The sequence below is a fragment of the Neltuma alba genome, unplaced genomic scaffold, assembly GCF_004799145.2.
Source record: "Neltuma alba isolate B1F8T4 unplaced genomic scaffold, ASM479914v2 tig00012629_pilon, whole genome shotgun sequence".
Classification (NCBI taxonomy): Eukaryota; Viridiplantae; Streptophyta; class Magnoliopsida; order Fabales; family Fabaceae; genus Neltuma; species Neltuma alba.
The window spans coordinates 83264-98317 of NW_021637069.1; the positions used below are offsets into that span (position 1 = coordinate 83264).

At 34.6% G+C, this 15054-nt stretch overlaps 2 protein-coding genes across 3 annotated transcripts; one reads left to right on the forward strand and one right to left on the reverse strand.

The window, feature by feature from the left end:
• Nucleotides 1–2152: 2152 nt before the first annotated feature.
• LOC114729378 (carbon catabolite repressor protein 4 homolog 5-like) lies at nt 2153–7206 on the reverse strand. Of its 2 annotated transcripts, none has more exons than XM_028916383.1 (14): nt 6668–7206; nt 6270–6397; nt 5932–5997; nt 5788–5840; nt 5367–5448; nt 4760–4806; nt 4352–4439; nt 3998–4090; nt 3864–3896; nt 3516–3613; nt 3216–3348; nt 2995–3080; nt 2832–2916; nt 2153–2757 (listed from the first exon to the last, which is right to left on the reverse strand). In XM_028916383.1, the coding sequence occupies exons 1-14, from the start codon at nt 6969–6971 to the stop codon at nt 2680–2682; spliced, it is 1374 nt and encodes a 457-aa protein (XP_028772216.1). In that variant the 5' UTR covers nt 6972–7206; the 3' UTR covers nt 2153–2679. The 2 variants fall into 2 exon arrangements, with proteins under 2 accessions (XP_028772216.1, XP_028772215.1); XM_028916382.1 differs by having other exon boundaries at nt 6234–6397.
• Nucleotides 7207–8948: 1742 nt separating this feature from the next.
• LOC114729352 (lysM domain-containing GPI-anchored protein 1) lies at nt 8949–14129 on the forward strand. Its single transcript, XM_028916349.1, has 5 exons — nt 8949–10115; nt 12596–12710; nt 12854–13015; nt 13797–13828; nt 13951–14129. Exons 1-5 carry the CDS (start codon nt 9467–9469, stop codon nt 14127–14129), a joined length of 1137 nt encoding a protein of 378 aa, XP_028772182.1. The 5' UTR covers nt 8949–9466.
• Nucleotides 14130–15054: the final 925 nt, after the last annotated feature.

The following is a 15054-nucleotide window of genomic DNA, read 5'->3' on the forward strand; positions in this document are numbered from 1 at the left end:
TGCTAATGGAGGTTTGATCTGCGATGATAATAAGGAGGAAGCAGAAGAAGAAGAAGAGGGTGAAGGGAGAACAGGTGTTCAGTCTGCTGGGAGTGATTCTAGTGATAATGTAGAGTTAGATTGGATTGATGAAGCTCTCAATGATGATGAATGGCCTTGGGAATGAATGAGCTATGTTTTGCAGAATTAAATGTTATGAGATGAAAATGTTTGTTTGTTTTTTTATTTGCAGACAAATTGTATATATGTTGCCGGACTCCATTAGATCGAGAAGGATGCCTACTGTTCTATTGCTCTCTGCTTGCTTCTTGTCATTATTATTATTATTTTTTCACTTCACTTTTCCAAACTGTCTTCTTTTGCTTTGAGTTGGCTCTACAGAAAGGGATCATGCAGGCATGGCGAGAAAAATGTTTTCGTAAACAGTTACCTGACGTTGAGATTAGTTTTTGTCCCAGAGGTTAAGATTCGCTTTTGTGACGGGGGGAACACGAATGCCTTCTTTATAAAATATCCACTTCATTTTTGTGAAGGCGGGAAAAAGAATGCCTTCATTAAGACTTTTTTTTTTTTTGGGAATTTGAACGGCATGCAATGCATGCCTGATTAATATCCTCTCAGATCTTATTTATAAGTTTTAAAATTGAAAAAATATATGGTCTATTTTATAAGTTTTAATTTTACTTTGTCTTAATATTTATGTATTTTTTCTAATGTTATTTTTAATTATTTCTTTTTCATCACATTTCTTAATACATTTTTTCCCATCCTTTTTCTTATTTATTTTAGGGGTTTATTTGAAAACAAACTATATTTCAAATATATTTATTATTTTAACTAATTATTTGTTATTCATAAATTAGTTATTTAAAACTTATAATAAGGATTAAAAAGAGTAACTAGTAATTAAACATCAAATCTGATGCCACTGGTGGCATATGGAGTGCCACTAGACCATATAGTCTTCGGCCATTGTATCATATTTACTTCTTATGTTCCTACTTATTCTAATTATTACTGTTATTAAAGTTTTTCTTTTAAATTTGAAGTCATCAAAATATTTTGACAAAAAATATAATAATACAAAGTTACAAACAATGGACTATGTGATACTAGGGGTGTTCATGGGCAGGGCTGGGCAGGGCATGCCCCCTGCCCTGCCCTGCCCATAGAAGCCCTAACCATTTTCGGGCTGGGCAATAACGGGCTGGGCAGGGCGGGCTTCCAAGCCCAAATAGTGATACCTTGGTGAAATTTTTTTTAGTTAAAGTAAAGGTATCTTATAACAATTATAAAGAAATAAATACTTGAATAAACAATAAATTCAACAAATCAATAACTTTGCTTTGTCTTAAATTGATATATCTTTTAATATAACACTAAAGTGAGCTTGTTTTTGCATCTTTGTAAGACAACCAACAATAAAAACAAACTAAAAGATACTAAACCAAATTAAAAAAATTAAAAAGATACTAAGAAGGAAGAATTACGCATACTACTAAATGTATTTATGGCAAATAAAAGAGGGGAGAATAATATATATTATTATATATTATATATTATTATAAGTATTTTTGGCAAAAAAAAAGAATTATAAATATATATATCACGGGCAGGGCCAAATGGGCAGGGCAGCATACCATGCCCGCAGCCCTGCCCTGCCCATAATATGCCCAGCCCAAAAATGCCCATTTTTCTTTGGGCTATTTTTTATCCGGGCTGGGCAGGGCCATTTTCTTGCGGGCTCGGGCGGGCATACCGGGCTAGCGGGCTTGATGAACACCCCTATGTGATACGCACGATGCGTGTATTAATGCCAATACCGTACATATCGCGAAATCGAATACAAATACGTTTACTCTTTTTTTTTTTTTTTAATTGTTTGTGCTTGGTGGATCATAAGAGCGTATGGGCAACTGCTGTTTTACTTTAAGGCTATGTTTGGCATGTGAAAAACAGTTAAATGCGAAGAAAACCATTTTTATTGTGTTTAGAAATTAGTATACTGACTTTTTTCCAAAAAAAAAATCCTCTATCTACAAAAGAAAGCTTTTCCCTTCTCATTATCTTCTCAATTCCCTTTTTGTAAATAGCGTCACTCGCTGATGAGAAATTGGCAAGAATTCCGTCCTATCATACAGCAGGCAACATCTTTATGGTCTGATACAACTTTAAGAGAATGCTATTACATGAACACATAAAAGTACCGCACCATATGAGACTAACTTCTCTAATCAAATGGGATAAGCTTATACAACTTCAAAGAATCAAAGTTGTTTCCGCATGTTACAAGGAACTGGAATGTATAACGGCTTCAGTGCCTCTGAGCCTTTGTAATACCTCGAGATATACTAATGCTTCTCGGCAAAAGCGGATATCTGAAGCATTCACTTGTGCCGATTTTGTTCAATGAGTTTCAAAAGGACTTTCACGCAGCATACTTTTAAGGGAGTTTGTACATCCTCGGCAACGATAAATTTATGCTCATGATGGGCCTTTGCAGTGCTAGCAATGAGCAGAGAGAGAGATTAAGAGGACCAGGAAGGGTAAGAAACTGAGCATTGATCATTGGTTTTAAAGTGATCATTGGTGACAACAGTTCTCTGAGTTCCTCGATGCTGGCATCTTGTCGATCACCTCAAAAGTTTGTACATCCAGCACAATATTGGAATATCTTACTCAAGCAAATTGGGATCGATCTTCGTTGCTTGCGAAAGCAAACTCACATACAAGAGCAAGATGGTCACTTCCCCATTTCTGCAGAACCAAAAATAGTCATGAATACACTAAGAATCCAATATGGATACAAGGCTTGGCTTTAAGAGTGGTACCTCACTGGGAAGTCCTTTGGTTCTTCTTAAAATATCAATGGGCAAGGTTTCAAGAACTCTGACTGGGACAAATTCCTTTGTATGCCTGTTAATAAATGACATCATTAACCACGATTCATGAAGGCAAACAATTTGAGTGCAAATTAGTAAACTAAAGAACAACCAGATATAATCAACAGTTCCCATGAACTTGGAGTGGTACGATGTTGCCAACGGTTCCCCAGTGTCATCCCTTGTTTTATTGTTTCCCTGTCAGCAGTAAGTACATAGGATTTATACAAGAACAGCCAGTATGGGCTGAAATGGAAATGCAGCCCAGACAACTAAGTGCCGTGCAAAATTTGCCAAGAGGAGAAATGTAATTAGCAGATCAAAACACCATACAGGAACACCGGCATATGCACTTTGGAGCTTTAGATGACTCCGTAGATGAGTGACTCCTGCTGCACCAGTTGCAAGTCCTAATTCTTCCTTACTCCATCTATATCCCAGTTGCCTCCGAACAGACATTGAAATGCTGCACCAGATGCACAACCAGATAATTAATTACAGAATACATAAAACACACACACATGAGCCACAGATAATGACCCCAAACCTTACTACTAAGCACAAACCCTGTGTGATTGCTTTGCATCACAGATTTGTTCAAAGTAAAGGACTTGATATGGATTTGAAAACAACCTGGCTTCATAACCAACTTCAGGTCTGAAAACTCTACAGCTAGACGAGGCTTCAAGCTGTCCTGACATATTCCTGCGATTATACAATTGGATGTCCAACTGCAACGAGTGGGACGGTAGCTTCAGTATGCTGAAACTCAATAAGAGGCTATACAGCGAGTGTTTATGTGATTGCCCTAAGGGGAGGGGGCAACAGAAAACAGATTACTGAATTTTTTTTCCTGGCAAGTATGATGAACGAATTGCTTAATTGGAAGCTATTCATATGAACAAATTTCTGTTAAAATACTAAAGAAGTTATTGCATAGACTCTTGAAAATATACCACGGAGAGGAGATTTGGGATTCACCTTGGAAGAAGCCAGGAATTCATATATCGCACTCTAATCAAGCAATAGCAACAAGGAATATTAGCGATCAAGTAATAGCCTAGAGCCTCAAATCTGAAGTTTCTCAACAAAAAAGTACACACACAAAATCTTACTTGTGGAACACTATTTAAATCGCCAGCAAGAATAACAGGAATGTTGTCCCATTCTTGGGATAGCTTGTAAGCTTTATCAACAAAAAGTCTGACCTAAATCATCAGGTCCCATGGAAAATTAGCAGGATCAATAAAATAAATGGGAAATTTGATTAACTAAAGGCAATTACCAATATTCTCTTCTAAAAACAAAGGAAACAGTCAGACACAATTTGAAGGAAAAATCATTAGTACCACTCCCGACCGAGGGGAAAAAGGTTTTTACACAGAAAGAATCACAAGCACAAACGAAATGCCTAGATGTTAAATGTAAGTGTAATGCAACCCCAGCCGCTGCAAAAATCAGACAAGTACCTGGCCCAGCTTGATGTCTCCTCGATTTGGGTTGAACAGCACATGTATATTTCCTACTAAAAATCTTCTATTTCTTGTAAATGGTGTCCTAGATGTAAATGGAAGTTCAAGAAACAAGGAGAACATACACAAAGAATTAGTGATTCAGCAAGGCTCTTTCATTTACAAAAGATACAATGTCTGTCCATGTATATGTGGGCAAGTTATTGTTAAGGCAAGATTTTCCACTTAAAAAACCAGATGAGGATGCAGCATATAGTAAACACTTTCCAAGGTTTGGGCCACTTCATCATCACCACTAAAAGATACCTAAATAAAATTACACCAAGCAATACATATATGAAATGACATATTAGACAATTGATGATTGATTCACTATGCAGCTGATTTAAGAGATGCAAAACTCACAATGCTGTTGGGCTGCATACATCAGATTCCAACGTATCATGGTTCACCTGCCCAATAGATGGAAATATAGAGTGATAAATAATAAAAATAAGAAAACTAACCATGCTACATAAAGGAACAGCTGACAAGAAAACATATTAGCATGGCTACAGTGCAGGGAAAAAAGCAATACCAGGAACAAGATGGTGGAATGAAGCTATGGGGAAAACTGGGAGAAAATGGTCACCAAATGTAGACCAGTTTAGCAGAAATGCCTGATCTTAAGTTTTAAATCCATTTTCACACAATTAATCAAATGCAGAATTGGTAAAAAGAGGCAATAAAATTTCCGCATCTGCAGTCTACACCACTTTTATAAATATCACATCATACAAACCTCAGCACTAGAGCAAAACATCAAACCGATATATGACAAGAATAGCACACCACTTGCACTAAGGACTGCTAGACATAATTATGTTACTAGAAGCAGCAAACTAAGTTATGGGAAATATTGGTAAATTAGTGTAATAATGTGATCACATAGATTGTGTCAATAAGAGAACAGATCAAACCCATAACAGAGATAAGAGAAACCAAAATTAATAATGAATCAAATCCTAAATACCTCAAAAATGCAAAGCTGGGCAACATTGTTACGAAGGCCAAACTGTTGGAACTCTATGTCTTCTTCATGCAAAAGGGTAAATCTGTTTTCAAAATATGGCCTAGCCTGAATTAGCAAAGTGACAGAGAGGGCAAACAATAGCAATAGAGAAGCAAACAAAGAAGAATATGATACACAAATAACATGAGAAGGAATGCCCGTATATACTATGTGCCAGAATTAGTACATTTTTATTTCCACCCACATTAAAATATAGAAGGATATTTAGACTGCCTGTCTGCCCAGTATTCATTGGCAAAGATTAGGCAATGGTAATTACCAGAAAGAGAAAAAAAGGGTAGGAAATGTTATATACAGGACGAGTTAGTAGAATAAGCAAAAACTTAGCAACATTAATCACTTAGGGGTAATGGAAACCCACAATTTGTCTTTCCAGAATACAGCACACCCGTCATATGCTTCCCCTGTGCGAGCCTGATGATTAATAATGCTAATCCATGTGAGCTAATAAACTCATTTTGGACCATAAAAAATTGATGTTTACACAAACACTACCGTATAATACCTTGTAAACACCTTTAAAGCCATCATTTTGGAGAAGATTATCCAAGTTATCAAAGCGATCAACCTCCTGAAGCCATATAGAAGGTCATCAGGATGCAGTCTTTGATAAACAAGAATCGATCCTATTCTATTATGTATCAACAATAACATAGATCTTCATAGATACAATAGGGAAGAAAAGTCAACTATGCTGATGTCTGTTAATTCCATTTTTAATTTTTCTAAGCTTCTTGCGGGTAGTGAGATGTTGAAATTCTAACATGTACAGCATGCCGTGCAAAACAGATGCTGATAATAAACTACCTGGAAACATATTATGCCAGCATTGTAGTTATAAACCTCCTCACGTATAAGTAATTTCCGACGGTCCCACTCCAAAAAACGATGTGGGATATTAGAATACAAATCCGGATGCTTTAACGCATTTTCAACACCGAGGATATTGTATGACACAACCACAATCTTATCTGCAAGAAAAGGAAAGGGTTGAGAAGAAAGATCACCGGATCAACATAAAATAGTACCACTACCCGATACAATCTCATCAATATATTGCCACGCATCCTCTAGTGTTTATCTTAAAATGTCAATCACACAGCACTAACTCTCCCTTTTCCCTCTTCACTTTCAACGCAGTACGTGAACATAAATCCAGAGGCAACGTTTAAGAGGAAATCAGAATTCACGCACTTATCCTCCAATTTTTTCTTCCAAAAAGCTATCTGTCGATTCCTTACCCTTATTGTTAAAATGATCTTCGGAAGAAAAAACCCATCTCCGAGAAGACACCTCGTTATTGGATTTTCTTGCCATTTTCTTTCTACGACCTCGAGAGGAAGAACGGAAGGCTTTGAATTGATTCGAAGTGTGCAAGCTCCGATTAGGCCTAGGGTTTCGGGTTACAGGCTCCGACTTCAGGAACAACCGCCGCTTCTTCATGTGAGTGCTAGAAGATTCCATTTGAGAAGACATCCTCCGCTTCGCCAAATGACTGGCGTTTGAAATTTCCGGTTTTGGCCTTTCGCGATTGGGATTCGTCATCCTGCCGCTATAATAGGATAATGACTCCGAATTAGGATAATTTAACTTCTAATCTTGTCGAACGGTCACAGAAACATAGGAAGGACACCAGGTTCCCCGATTGCAATTCCTTGGTTTCAAAGCCAATGCTATTGCGGTGATTCTTTTTCTCAATGAAAAGCCCCTATCTCTTCAGGCTTCCCGATGAGGTCCACGGTGGCACGAGATGAAGTTCACAGGCACGGCGAGCTCCGACGTTGGTCAAGAGTCCACAATTAGGGTCGTTGACAGTAAATAATGCTTCCAATTATATAAAATAAATATTTTAGAAATTACCCAAAAGTGTGTGTAATTTTACTTTGATTAAAAAAAATAACTGGATCGTTACTATTTTTAATAAATTTTCTTGGTCGATGTTTTAATGAAAAATGCAAAGTATATTATAACAGGGAAAAAATAATTACTAAAAAACCTAAATAATAATCTAAACAACCTGTAATAACAAATTTCAAGATAAGAAATGATAATTTTTTAGACTTATTTTATAATATTTTTTTTTGGATCTCATTATAATTTTTTTGAAGGAAAAAAACTCTGGCAAAAAAAAATATAACAAAGAAAAAAATTTTGGTAAATGAGATATTTATGCATATTTAAAAGCATTGTTAAAGTGCATTTTTGCCATTAAAATATCTCATAAGGTGGAATTGGTATTCTAAAGTACTATAATACTTAATGAAGCAATTTGGCTCCGGACTCTGTTAACATTCTGTTTTCTGCTGTGACTGACAATGAACATGCTTAATTGTTGCGTTCATATAAGATGCTTACTCTCATTATGATTTGGGAGGCAAATTAACGAGATATTTTTTTCACTTAAATAATATTTTTCATGGGATTAGCCGTATAATAGTTTTTAAAAGTTGGGAAATGACGTTGTTTCATTACATATATATATATTTTTTATCATACCAATTACTCCTTGCATGTTTAAGATTTTAAACTGACTTTTCACCCAAATTTACTTGAAATGCAATAAAGTTACAAGAAATGCATCTTCTTTTCGTTTGGAATGCTTCTTTCTCTACACCGTCCATCTTCATCCCTCTCTTCTTCTCTATCCTTTCAGCCTTAAAATAACAAAATCTTCGACTCATCTCAGATCTCGCCTTCTTCCCTATTTTCTGCATTGTCTATTTGGGAAAGGGGGGGGCCATATCCCCGTCTGGTCACCCTCTGCCTCTCTTTAAGAGGCCCCCCCTTTGCACCTGTCCTTGCTTACCAAATTTTTTTTATTGGAAAAGATTTCTGTAAAATTATAAATGATAGGGAGAATTATTACAAAGTTCCATAGGTGTGTCATTGCAAATAATTTCTCACTAAATCCTTCTGTCATGATTCATGAATCTCAATAATATCCTATGCTTTACACTTTTAATTGTTAACTACAATTAAAGTAAGACACGCACACATATTGAATCATGTTATTATGTAAGTTGGATTTTCCCTAATTATGTATCAATGCATTTGAAGAAAGGGCAGCACAAGAAAATGCAAATTTGTGCGGAGTTACATATAACATGCTCACACTCATTCATGATTTACCTTTTCGGATTTTTCATTCAAATACATTCTCTGCATTCAAGTTTATAAATGTAAAAAAAATGCAGACTAGATATTATATGATCTCTCAATAAAATTGGGATGTACAATAGTTGGACAGATTATTATCTAAACAGGTAATTATCTAACCTATATCTAACACCAAGTATCGGACAAAAATAGTACCATTAGCATATAGGCCTAAAAATCAAAATTTTAAACCGAGGAAATCGATGAATGTTCAACTTGAAAACCAGTTATTCATTCGTACTGAAAATCAGTCTAGTCCATGATTTCCAAAATGGAGGGTTTTGTCATTTTCCCCCCTTTTAAACTGGGGGGTTTTGTCCTTGGTTGATCTGGGCGATTCCCAAAATCAGTCAATTCTATACTATTTTACCATACCATTGTCCAATCTAACTAGGAATCAAATGAAAACTATACAAAGCTAATATATCAGCCTTCATTGAAATCAAATTTTCAAATGAGAAAATCTATGAATGTCCAACTTGAAAATCAGTCTGGTCTATGATTGCCAGAGGTGGGTTTTGTCTGTCCTTGATAAACTACAGTCACAGTTTCTTATGCCCCAGTAACAGTAAACTTAGTAATGTGACTAGCTCGAATTGTTTTGCGTAAATGCAGGTTCTATAATCTATCTCATCTTAAATGACTGGTAGGTTGCTAGCAATTACTCACTACCAGAATCCCATTCTTGCATGCTATATCATCACTCATCGTCTCTTCAAACCAGAAACATTCTATCCACACAAGCTTCCAAAAATTCACCAGCATATCCATGTGCATATCTACCTAACCAGTCTTCCTCAAATTTACTCACAGGAAATAAGAACAATCATCAAACACTCACCGTGATCTCTTTTTTCCTCCACATTCTCGCCAAATAAACAAACATGAGGAGCCATATCCAGTTTCTCTTGGGACTTGCGCTCTTCAGCATTATCTGCCTCGTTCAAACAAAATCCATCATCGAACCCTGCTCTTCCTCAGACTCCTGCTTTTCTCTTCTCTCCTTCGTCGTTCCCTGGGACTCCAAGCTCTCTGAAATCGCCTCGCACTTCCAGGTCAATGTCTCCGACGTCCTCGCCGCTAATTCCATCTTCCCGATATCACAGAAACTCTCCGATCAGATCATCAGATCCAAATCCGTCGTGAAGATCCCCACGTCGTGCCCTTGCGTAGACGGAATCCGAAGATCTATGTCCACGAACTACACGGTGCAAGCATCGGACACACTGGAGACCATATCGGAGGGATTCGGCCGGCTGGTGAGCGCGGACCAGTTAGCGACGGTGAACAGCATTAATGCGACGAATCGTTTAACGAACGGAGGGAGGTTGGTGATACCGTTGCCGTGCACGTGCTTGAATAACGTGAGGAACGGCGAAACGACAGTGTATATGTCGTATGTGGTGAGAGAGGGAGAGAGCTTAAGGAGCATAGCGTCGGGTTCCAAAACGACAGTGTCGGATTTGGAAGCTATCAATGGATTGGGTCACGCCACCGTCGAACCGGGGGATATCATTGCCGTTCCCATTGCAGGTTGGTTTGTAATCTGTCTTTTGTCATTTTGGGTACTTTTTCTTTTTTCTTTTTGGGTGCGGTGCCTTCTGCAGCAAGAATTTTTTAATAAAGAAAAAAGTATAAGAAGTATAATGGCCAAAAAGGAAATTAGAAGAAATAAGGGCAAGAGTTTAAATGCTTGCTGCTTGCTGCATTCGGGCATTGTCATTGCCTTGTCATGGCCTCATGGCTGATCCAATTTTAAAATATATTTTTGGCCTAAATATAATACCAAAATTTATCAGAACAGAAAATAGTTAATATTATTACTTATTAGAATTTATTTAGAATATAAAATCAAAATTACTACTATTTTTCAGTTTTAAATATAAGAGTTAGTTTAACTTTTATTTTGATTTTAAATATAAAAAATCTATTTTATCTTTCATATTTATCTATTTTTTCTTAGTTAGTTCTTGTAGTAATAGTAGTTCTAACTAATTCATTTAATTCGTAAGAATATTTTAGAGAATACCACACATTTACTATAAATAACTGATTTAACTAATTTTTTAATTTATTTAAATTAGTTAGGTAGCTTTTATATTAAATATGGAATTAATAAAAAGTAGTTTGGGGGTTGAGCACTTGAAGCCGAAATTGGAAGAGTTGTTGCAGACCTGCAGATGTGCATGGGGTGGTGGGGACTCTGGCCTTTGGATCTACATGGCTATAAAATCCACTGCAAAAATATAAATAATTTTGAGAAAGAGAGAATTAAATTAGGAAAATCTCTAAAAATAACTGGTAAAATTTAAAATTTTAAATAAAAAATTACTACTAAAATGTGTTGTCATTTGTTTTCGAGTGTAGTTATTTTTTTTACGAGTGTATTACCCAATACTAATTTCAACAATTATTTTTTTGGAATTTTCCCAATTAAATTCTCCTGAAATATTGAAAATTTAAATGAGTATTTCAAATTTACAAAAATGCCAGATAAGTTTAAAGGCACTGTTTAATAATTGATTTTACTGCTTCTTACGAGGATAAAAAAAAAACTCTCTCCTCACTGGTCGTTATAGAATTTCGGTCAAGTTTAGTTAATGTGGACTTTTATTTTTTGGACTGAATAGTTAATGTGGACTTGACTCTCCTATCCTTTTTTCTCCGACCAGATAATCTACTATGATTCGGTCCAAAAAACCTGACAACCATTTCTACCAAAAAAACAAAACTGACAACCATTGACGCATTAAAACTTCTTCCTAGCATCACATTCCTTGGGTACTTAGCGCAGAATCTAAATAGTAAGTTGATACTCCCTCTGTTCCTTATTATAAGAGACGAATAACCGGATTACGTTAATCAAAAAAATAGTTAAAATTAGTTAAGAACAATCAATATATAAAAAGTACTCCCTCCGTTCCTTATTATAAGAGACGAATAACTGAATTACGTTGATCAAAAAAACAGTTAAAAGTAGTTAAGAACAATCAATGTGTAAAAAAATATAATTTTTTTTCAAAAATACCCTCATTAATAAGGAGAGAGAGTATGAGAGAGAACAATTAAATTATTGAAAGAAAGAGAAGTGAGAGGTAGAGAGTGTGTGAATTGGAGACAATAAATATGGGTAAAATAGGAAATCAACACAAAAAAATAGAGACAACTTTTAAGTGTCTCTTATATATAGGAACATGCCATAAGCACCAAATGTCTCTTATAATAAGGAACGGAGGGAGTATTATTTTTTTCCAAAAATGCCCTCATTAATAAGGAGAGAGAGCATGAGAGAGAACAATGGTAAATTATTAAAAGAAAGATAAGTGGGAAGGAGAGAAAATGTGAGTTGGAGACAATAAATATGGGTAAAATAGGAAATCAACACAAAAAAGTAGAGACAACTTTTAAGTGTCTCTTATATATAGGAACATGCCATAAGCATCAAATGTCTCTTATAATAAGGAACGGAGGGAGTATTATTTTACATATAAGATTTATTTCATATATTTATTAATTTTTCTAAATTAATCTCATTGATATTCTCTTAACAATAATGAAGTAGGAGAGTAAATGAAAGAATTGAGAAAGACACTAAGGATGTTTTAGAAAAAACATGTTATATTAACTAATTTAACTAGTATTATTTATCTACTCAAATTAGTTAACTAAGTCTTATTAAAAACCGGAAGAGTACAAAATATCTTATCAAAAAACAAAATAACTTATAAATTATATAACTATCAAGCTTCTATATGAAATGACTAGAATAATTAAGCTAATAACAACTTTACCGAAGACATCTCTGAATTTTATTTTCATGTTATATAACTATACTGTACTAAGTTACATTTAAAAAAAAAGATTATCATAATATTATTGTAAAAACAAATATAAATATGACTAGTCTATTACAATAAAGGAGTTTATTATAGTGAATTAATGTTTTGATGAAGTACACGTAGATTCATATGTAATTATATGGTGTAGACTTGTACCGTGGTTTGCATTTGCAGCATGTTCTTCAGCAACACTGAATTGGTACAACGAGTCTCTCATCGTCCCTAATGGCTCCTACGCTCTCACTGCCTCTCGCTGCATCAAATGCTCCTGTAACCCCACTGATCTCAGGTCATTACATACATACATATATATATTCCACTTTAGTTTCCATGTTTTTACTCATTAAATGTTTTAACTAGATCTTATATTAAAAGTTGGACGTACATATGTTTTATGATTGCCTTCTCTTTGTGGCATGTATATATCTATAGGCTGCAATGTTACCCATCTGGTCTACCAGTTCCTTGCTTCAACTTACAGTGCAAAGAATCCAATCTTGTAATTGGCGACCAACATGTCACTTATTTCAAACCTGGCTGCAATGTCACTCAGTGTCTTTATCGTGGCCATAGAGGCGGCAAGATTCTCAGAAGGTACCGTCCTGCCTAATACACATTGTTATTTTTCATAGTCTCTGAATAAACTTTAGTTTTGATTTCTGTAATCTTAAATTATTAATTTTAGTCTTTATAGTTTCATTATTTTTTTTTATCTTAGTTTAACTAATGGTTTCTATTCGTTTAATGAGTTTTGATCTTGATCTCTAAATCTAAACTCGAACAAAATTTTTATGAAAACTATAGGGATCACTCATAATTTGAATGGCTAAAACTTAAAACGGGATTGAGCTGTGATAAGGACCAGCAACAATATAGTTTATAAACAGGATCTTATAATTAGAACCAGAGGTAGTATATAAATTAAAGTGCATGCTGTGTAATTGATAAATAATACTCTTCCGGTCCTTAATATAAGATCTATTTAACTAACTTGATTAGATTAAAGAATTTAGGTAAGTTAGTTAATTATAAAAAATATGACATATTTTTTCTAAAACACTATAATCCTTTTTCTTAATATCCTTCTCCCATCTTCTACTTGATTATGGTTAAAGAAATATCTGTAAAAGTAATTTAGAAAAAATTGATAAATATAAGAAATAGATCTTATATTTAGGACCAAAATCAATTTAACAATTAGATCCTATATTAAGAACCAGAGGAATAATATAAATGGAGTCTTATAATTAGAACAGAAGGCAGTATATTGCATCACTCCAACAACTCAACTAAGAAAACAACCCAATGAAATTTGAGATTATGTTATAACAATATTATATTAGAGCTAATTTGTGTGTTGATTGTCTTATTGCAGTGTGTCGAAATCTTCTTATCTCAAGTGCCCCGGTAAGTTCACTCATGATAGATACAGACATATGTATCATCTTCATGTGTGTGTGTGTATAATATCATCAAGAGAGGTTTCAGAATTTCTGATTATGGCTATTTAAATATCAATTTTTATGCAGAAAATTTAACTTATAATGCAGCATCTCCTTGGCCATCCATAAGTTTAAATCCCGCAATAATGCCATTTGGGGCACTTTCTCCATATCCTTCACCTAGTCCTGTTTCTGATGCTTCCATGCACACGGCTCAAGTTTCAATGGAGTTGCTCCTATTACTACTTTGGATTTGTTTCCTGTGATTAATCGATCAATGAAATTACGTTTATTATTATCGGCTTTAGTTTCCAAGGATATTGTATATTTATTAATTATTAGTGAGTACAATGACTGTCCCAAAAGTGTATGCCTAATTGTACAAGTGGCAGCCGGCAGGTATTGATTATAACAGATGGCTCATTATCACCATTTAGACATGGTGCTTCGGTTCAAATAGAATGTAAATACAAAAGATAACTTCAGGTCTATGAAAACTATCCTCCAAGCGCATGGCTCATATTTAGATCCCATTTGATATGCGATGTTGAGAATAAGAGATGATGATTGGGGTTATAGTGTTTAGAATGAGTGGTTACTTGTGACTTGACAAACCCGCATATGAAATTGGAAAATACGACGTAATCCCAATCACAATTTTTACCTGTCATTTTCATTACTTCATACTAAACATGACCTTAATGTTGGACATATTGTAAAGCATATTGTTGAAAGTTATTATGTTTTAATTAATAAGGCATTTTATGAAATGCAATTAAAAGTAATTGATATGATTATCTCTGAAATATCCTCCATAAATAAACAATCTACATGATTGAACCATTAATTGTGTTCATTTGTCGTTTAAAAAGTCAACCGTATGCAATGAATGATACTCCTCCGGTCCTTATTATAAGACTCCATTTGACTTTTTATTTGGTCCTAATTATAAGACCCCAATCCATTTTGTCTCTTATATTTATGCATTTTTTTCCAAGATAATCCTTCTAATAATGATAGTTTTAGCCAATATACTTAATTAGCAAGGATATTTTAGGAATGACAACACTTATTTGTTATAAATAACCAACTTAACTTACTTCCTTAATCTCCTCAAATAAGTCAATTGGGTCTTATAATTAGGACCGGAGGAGTACTACTATACTTGAAAATATTAGAATGACTCCGGAA

Excerpts from the sequence above, each read along its gene's own strand:
- LOC114729352 (XM_028916349.1), top strand. The coding sequence starts at position 9,467 with ATGAGGAGCCATATCCAGTTTCTCTTGGGACTTGCGCTCTTCAGCATT. Across the intron at positions 12,711-12,853 it reads TGTAACCCCACTGATCTCAG|GCTGCAATGTTACCCATCTG; the intron begins GTCATTACATAC and ends ATATATCTATAG. Across the intron at positions 13,016-13,796 it reads GGCGGCAAGATTCTCAGAAG|TGTGTCGAAATCTTCTTATC; the intron begins GTACCGTCCTGC and ends GTCTTATTGCAG.
- LOC114729378 (XM_028916382.1), bottom strand. The coding sequence starts at position 6,971 with ATGACGAATCCCAATCGCGAAAGGCCAAAACCGGAAATTTCAAACGCC. Across the intron at positions 5,998-6,233 it reads CTGGCATAATATGTTTCCAG|GAGGTTGATCGCTTTGATAA; the intron begins GTAGTTTATTAT and ends ATATGGCTTCAG. Across the intron at positions 2,758-2,831 it reads CCAAAGGACTTCCCAGTGAG|AAATGGGGAAGTGACCATCT; the intron begins GTACCACTCTTA and ends TTGGTTCTGCAG.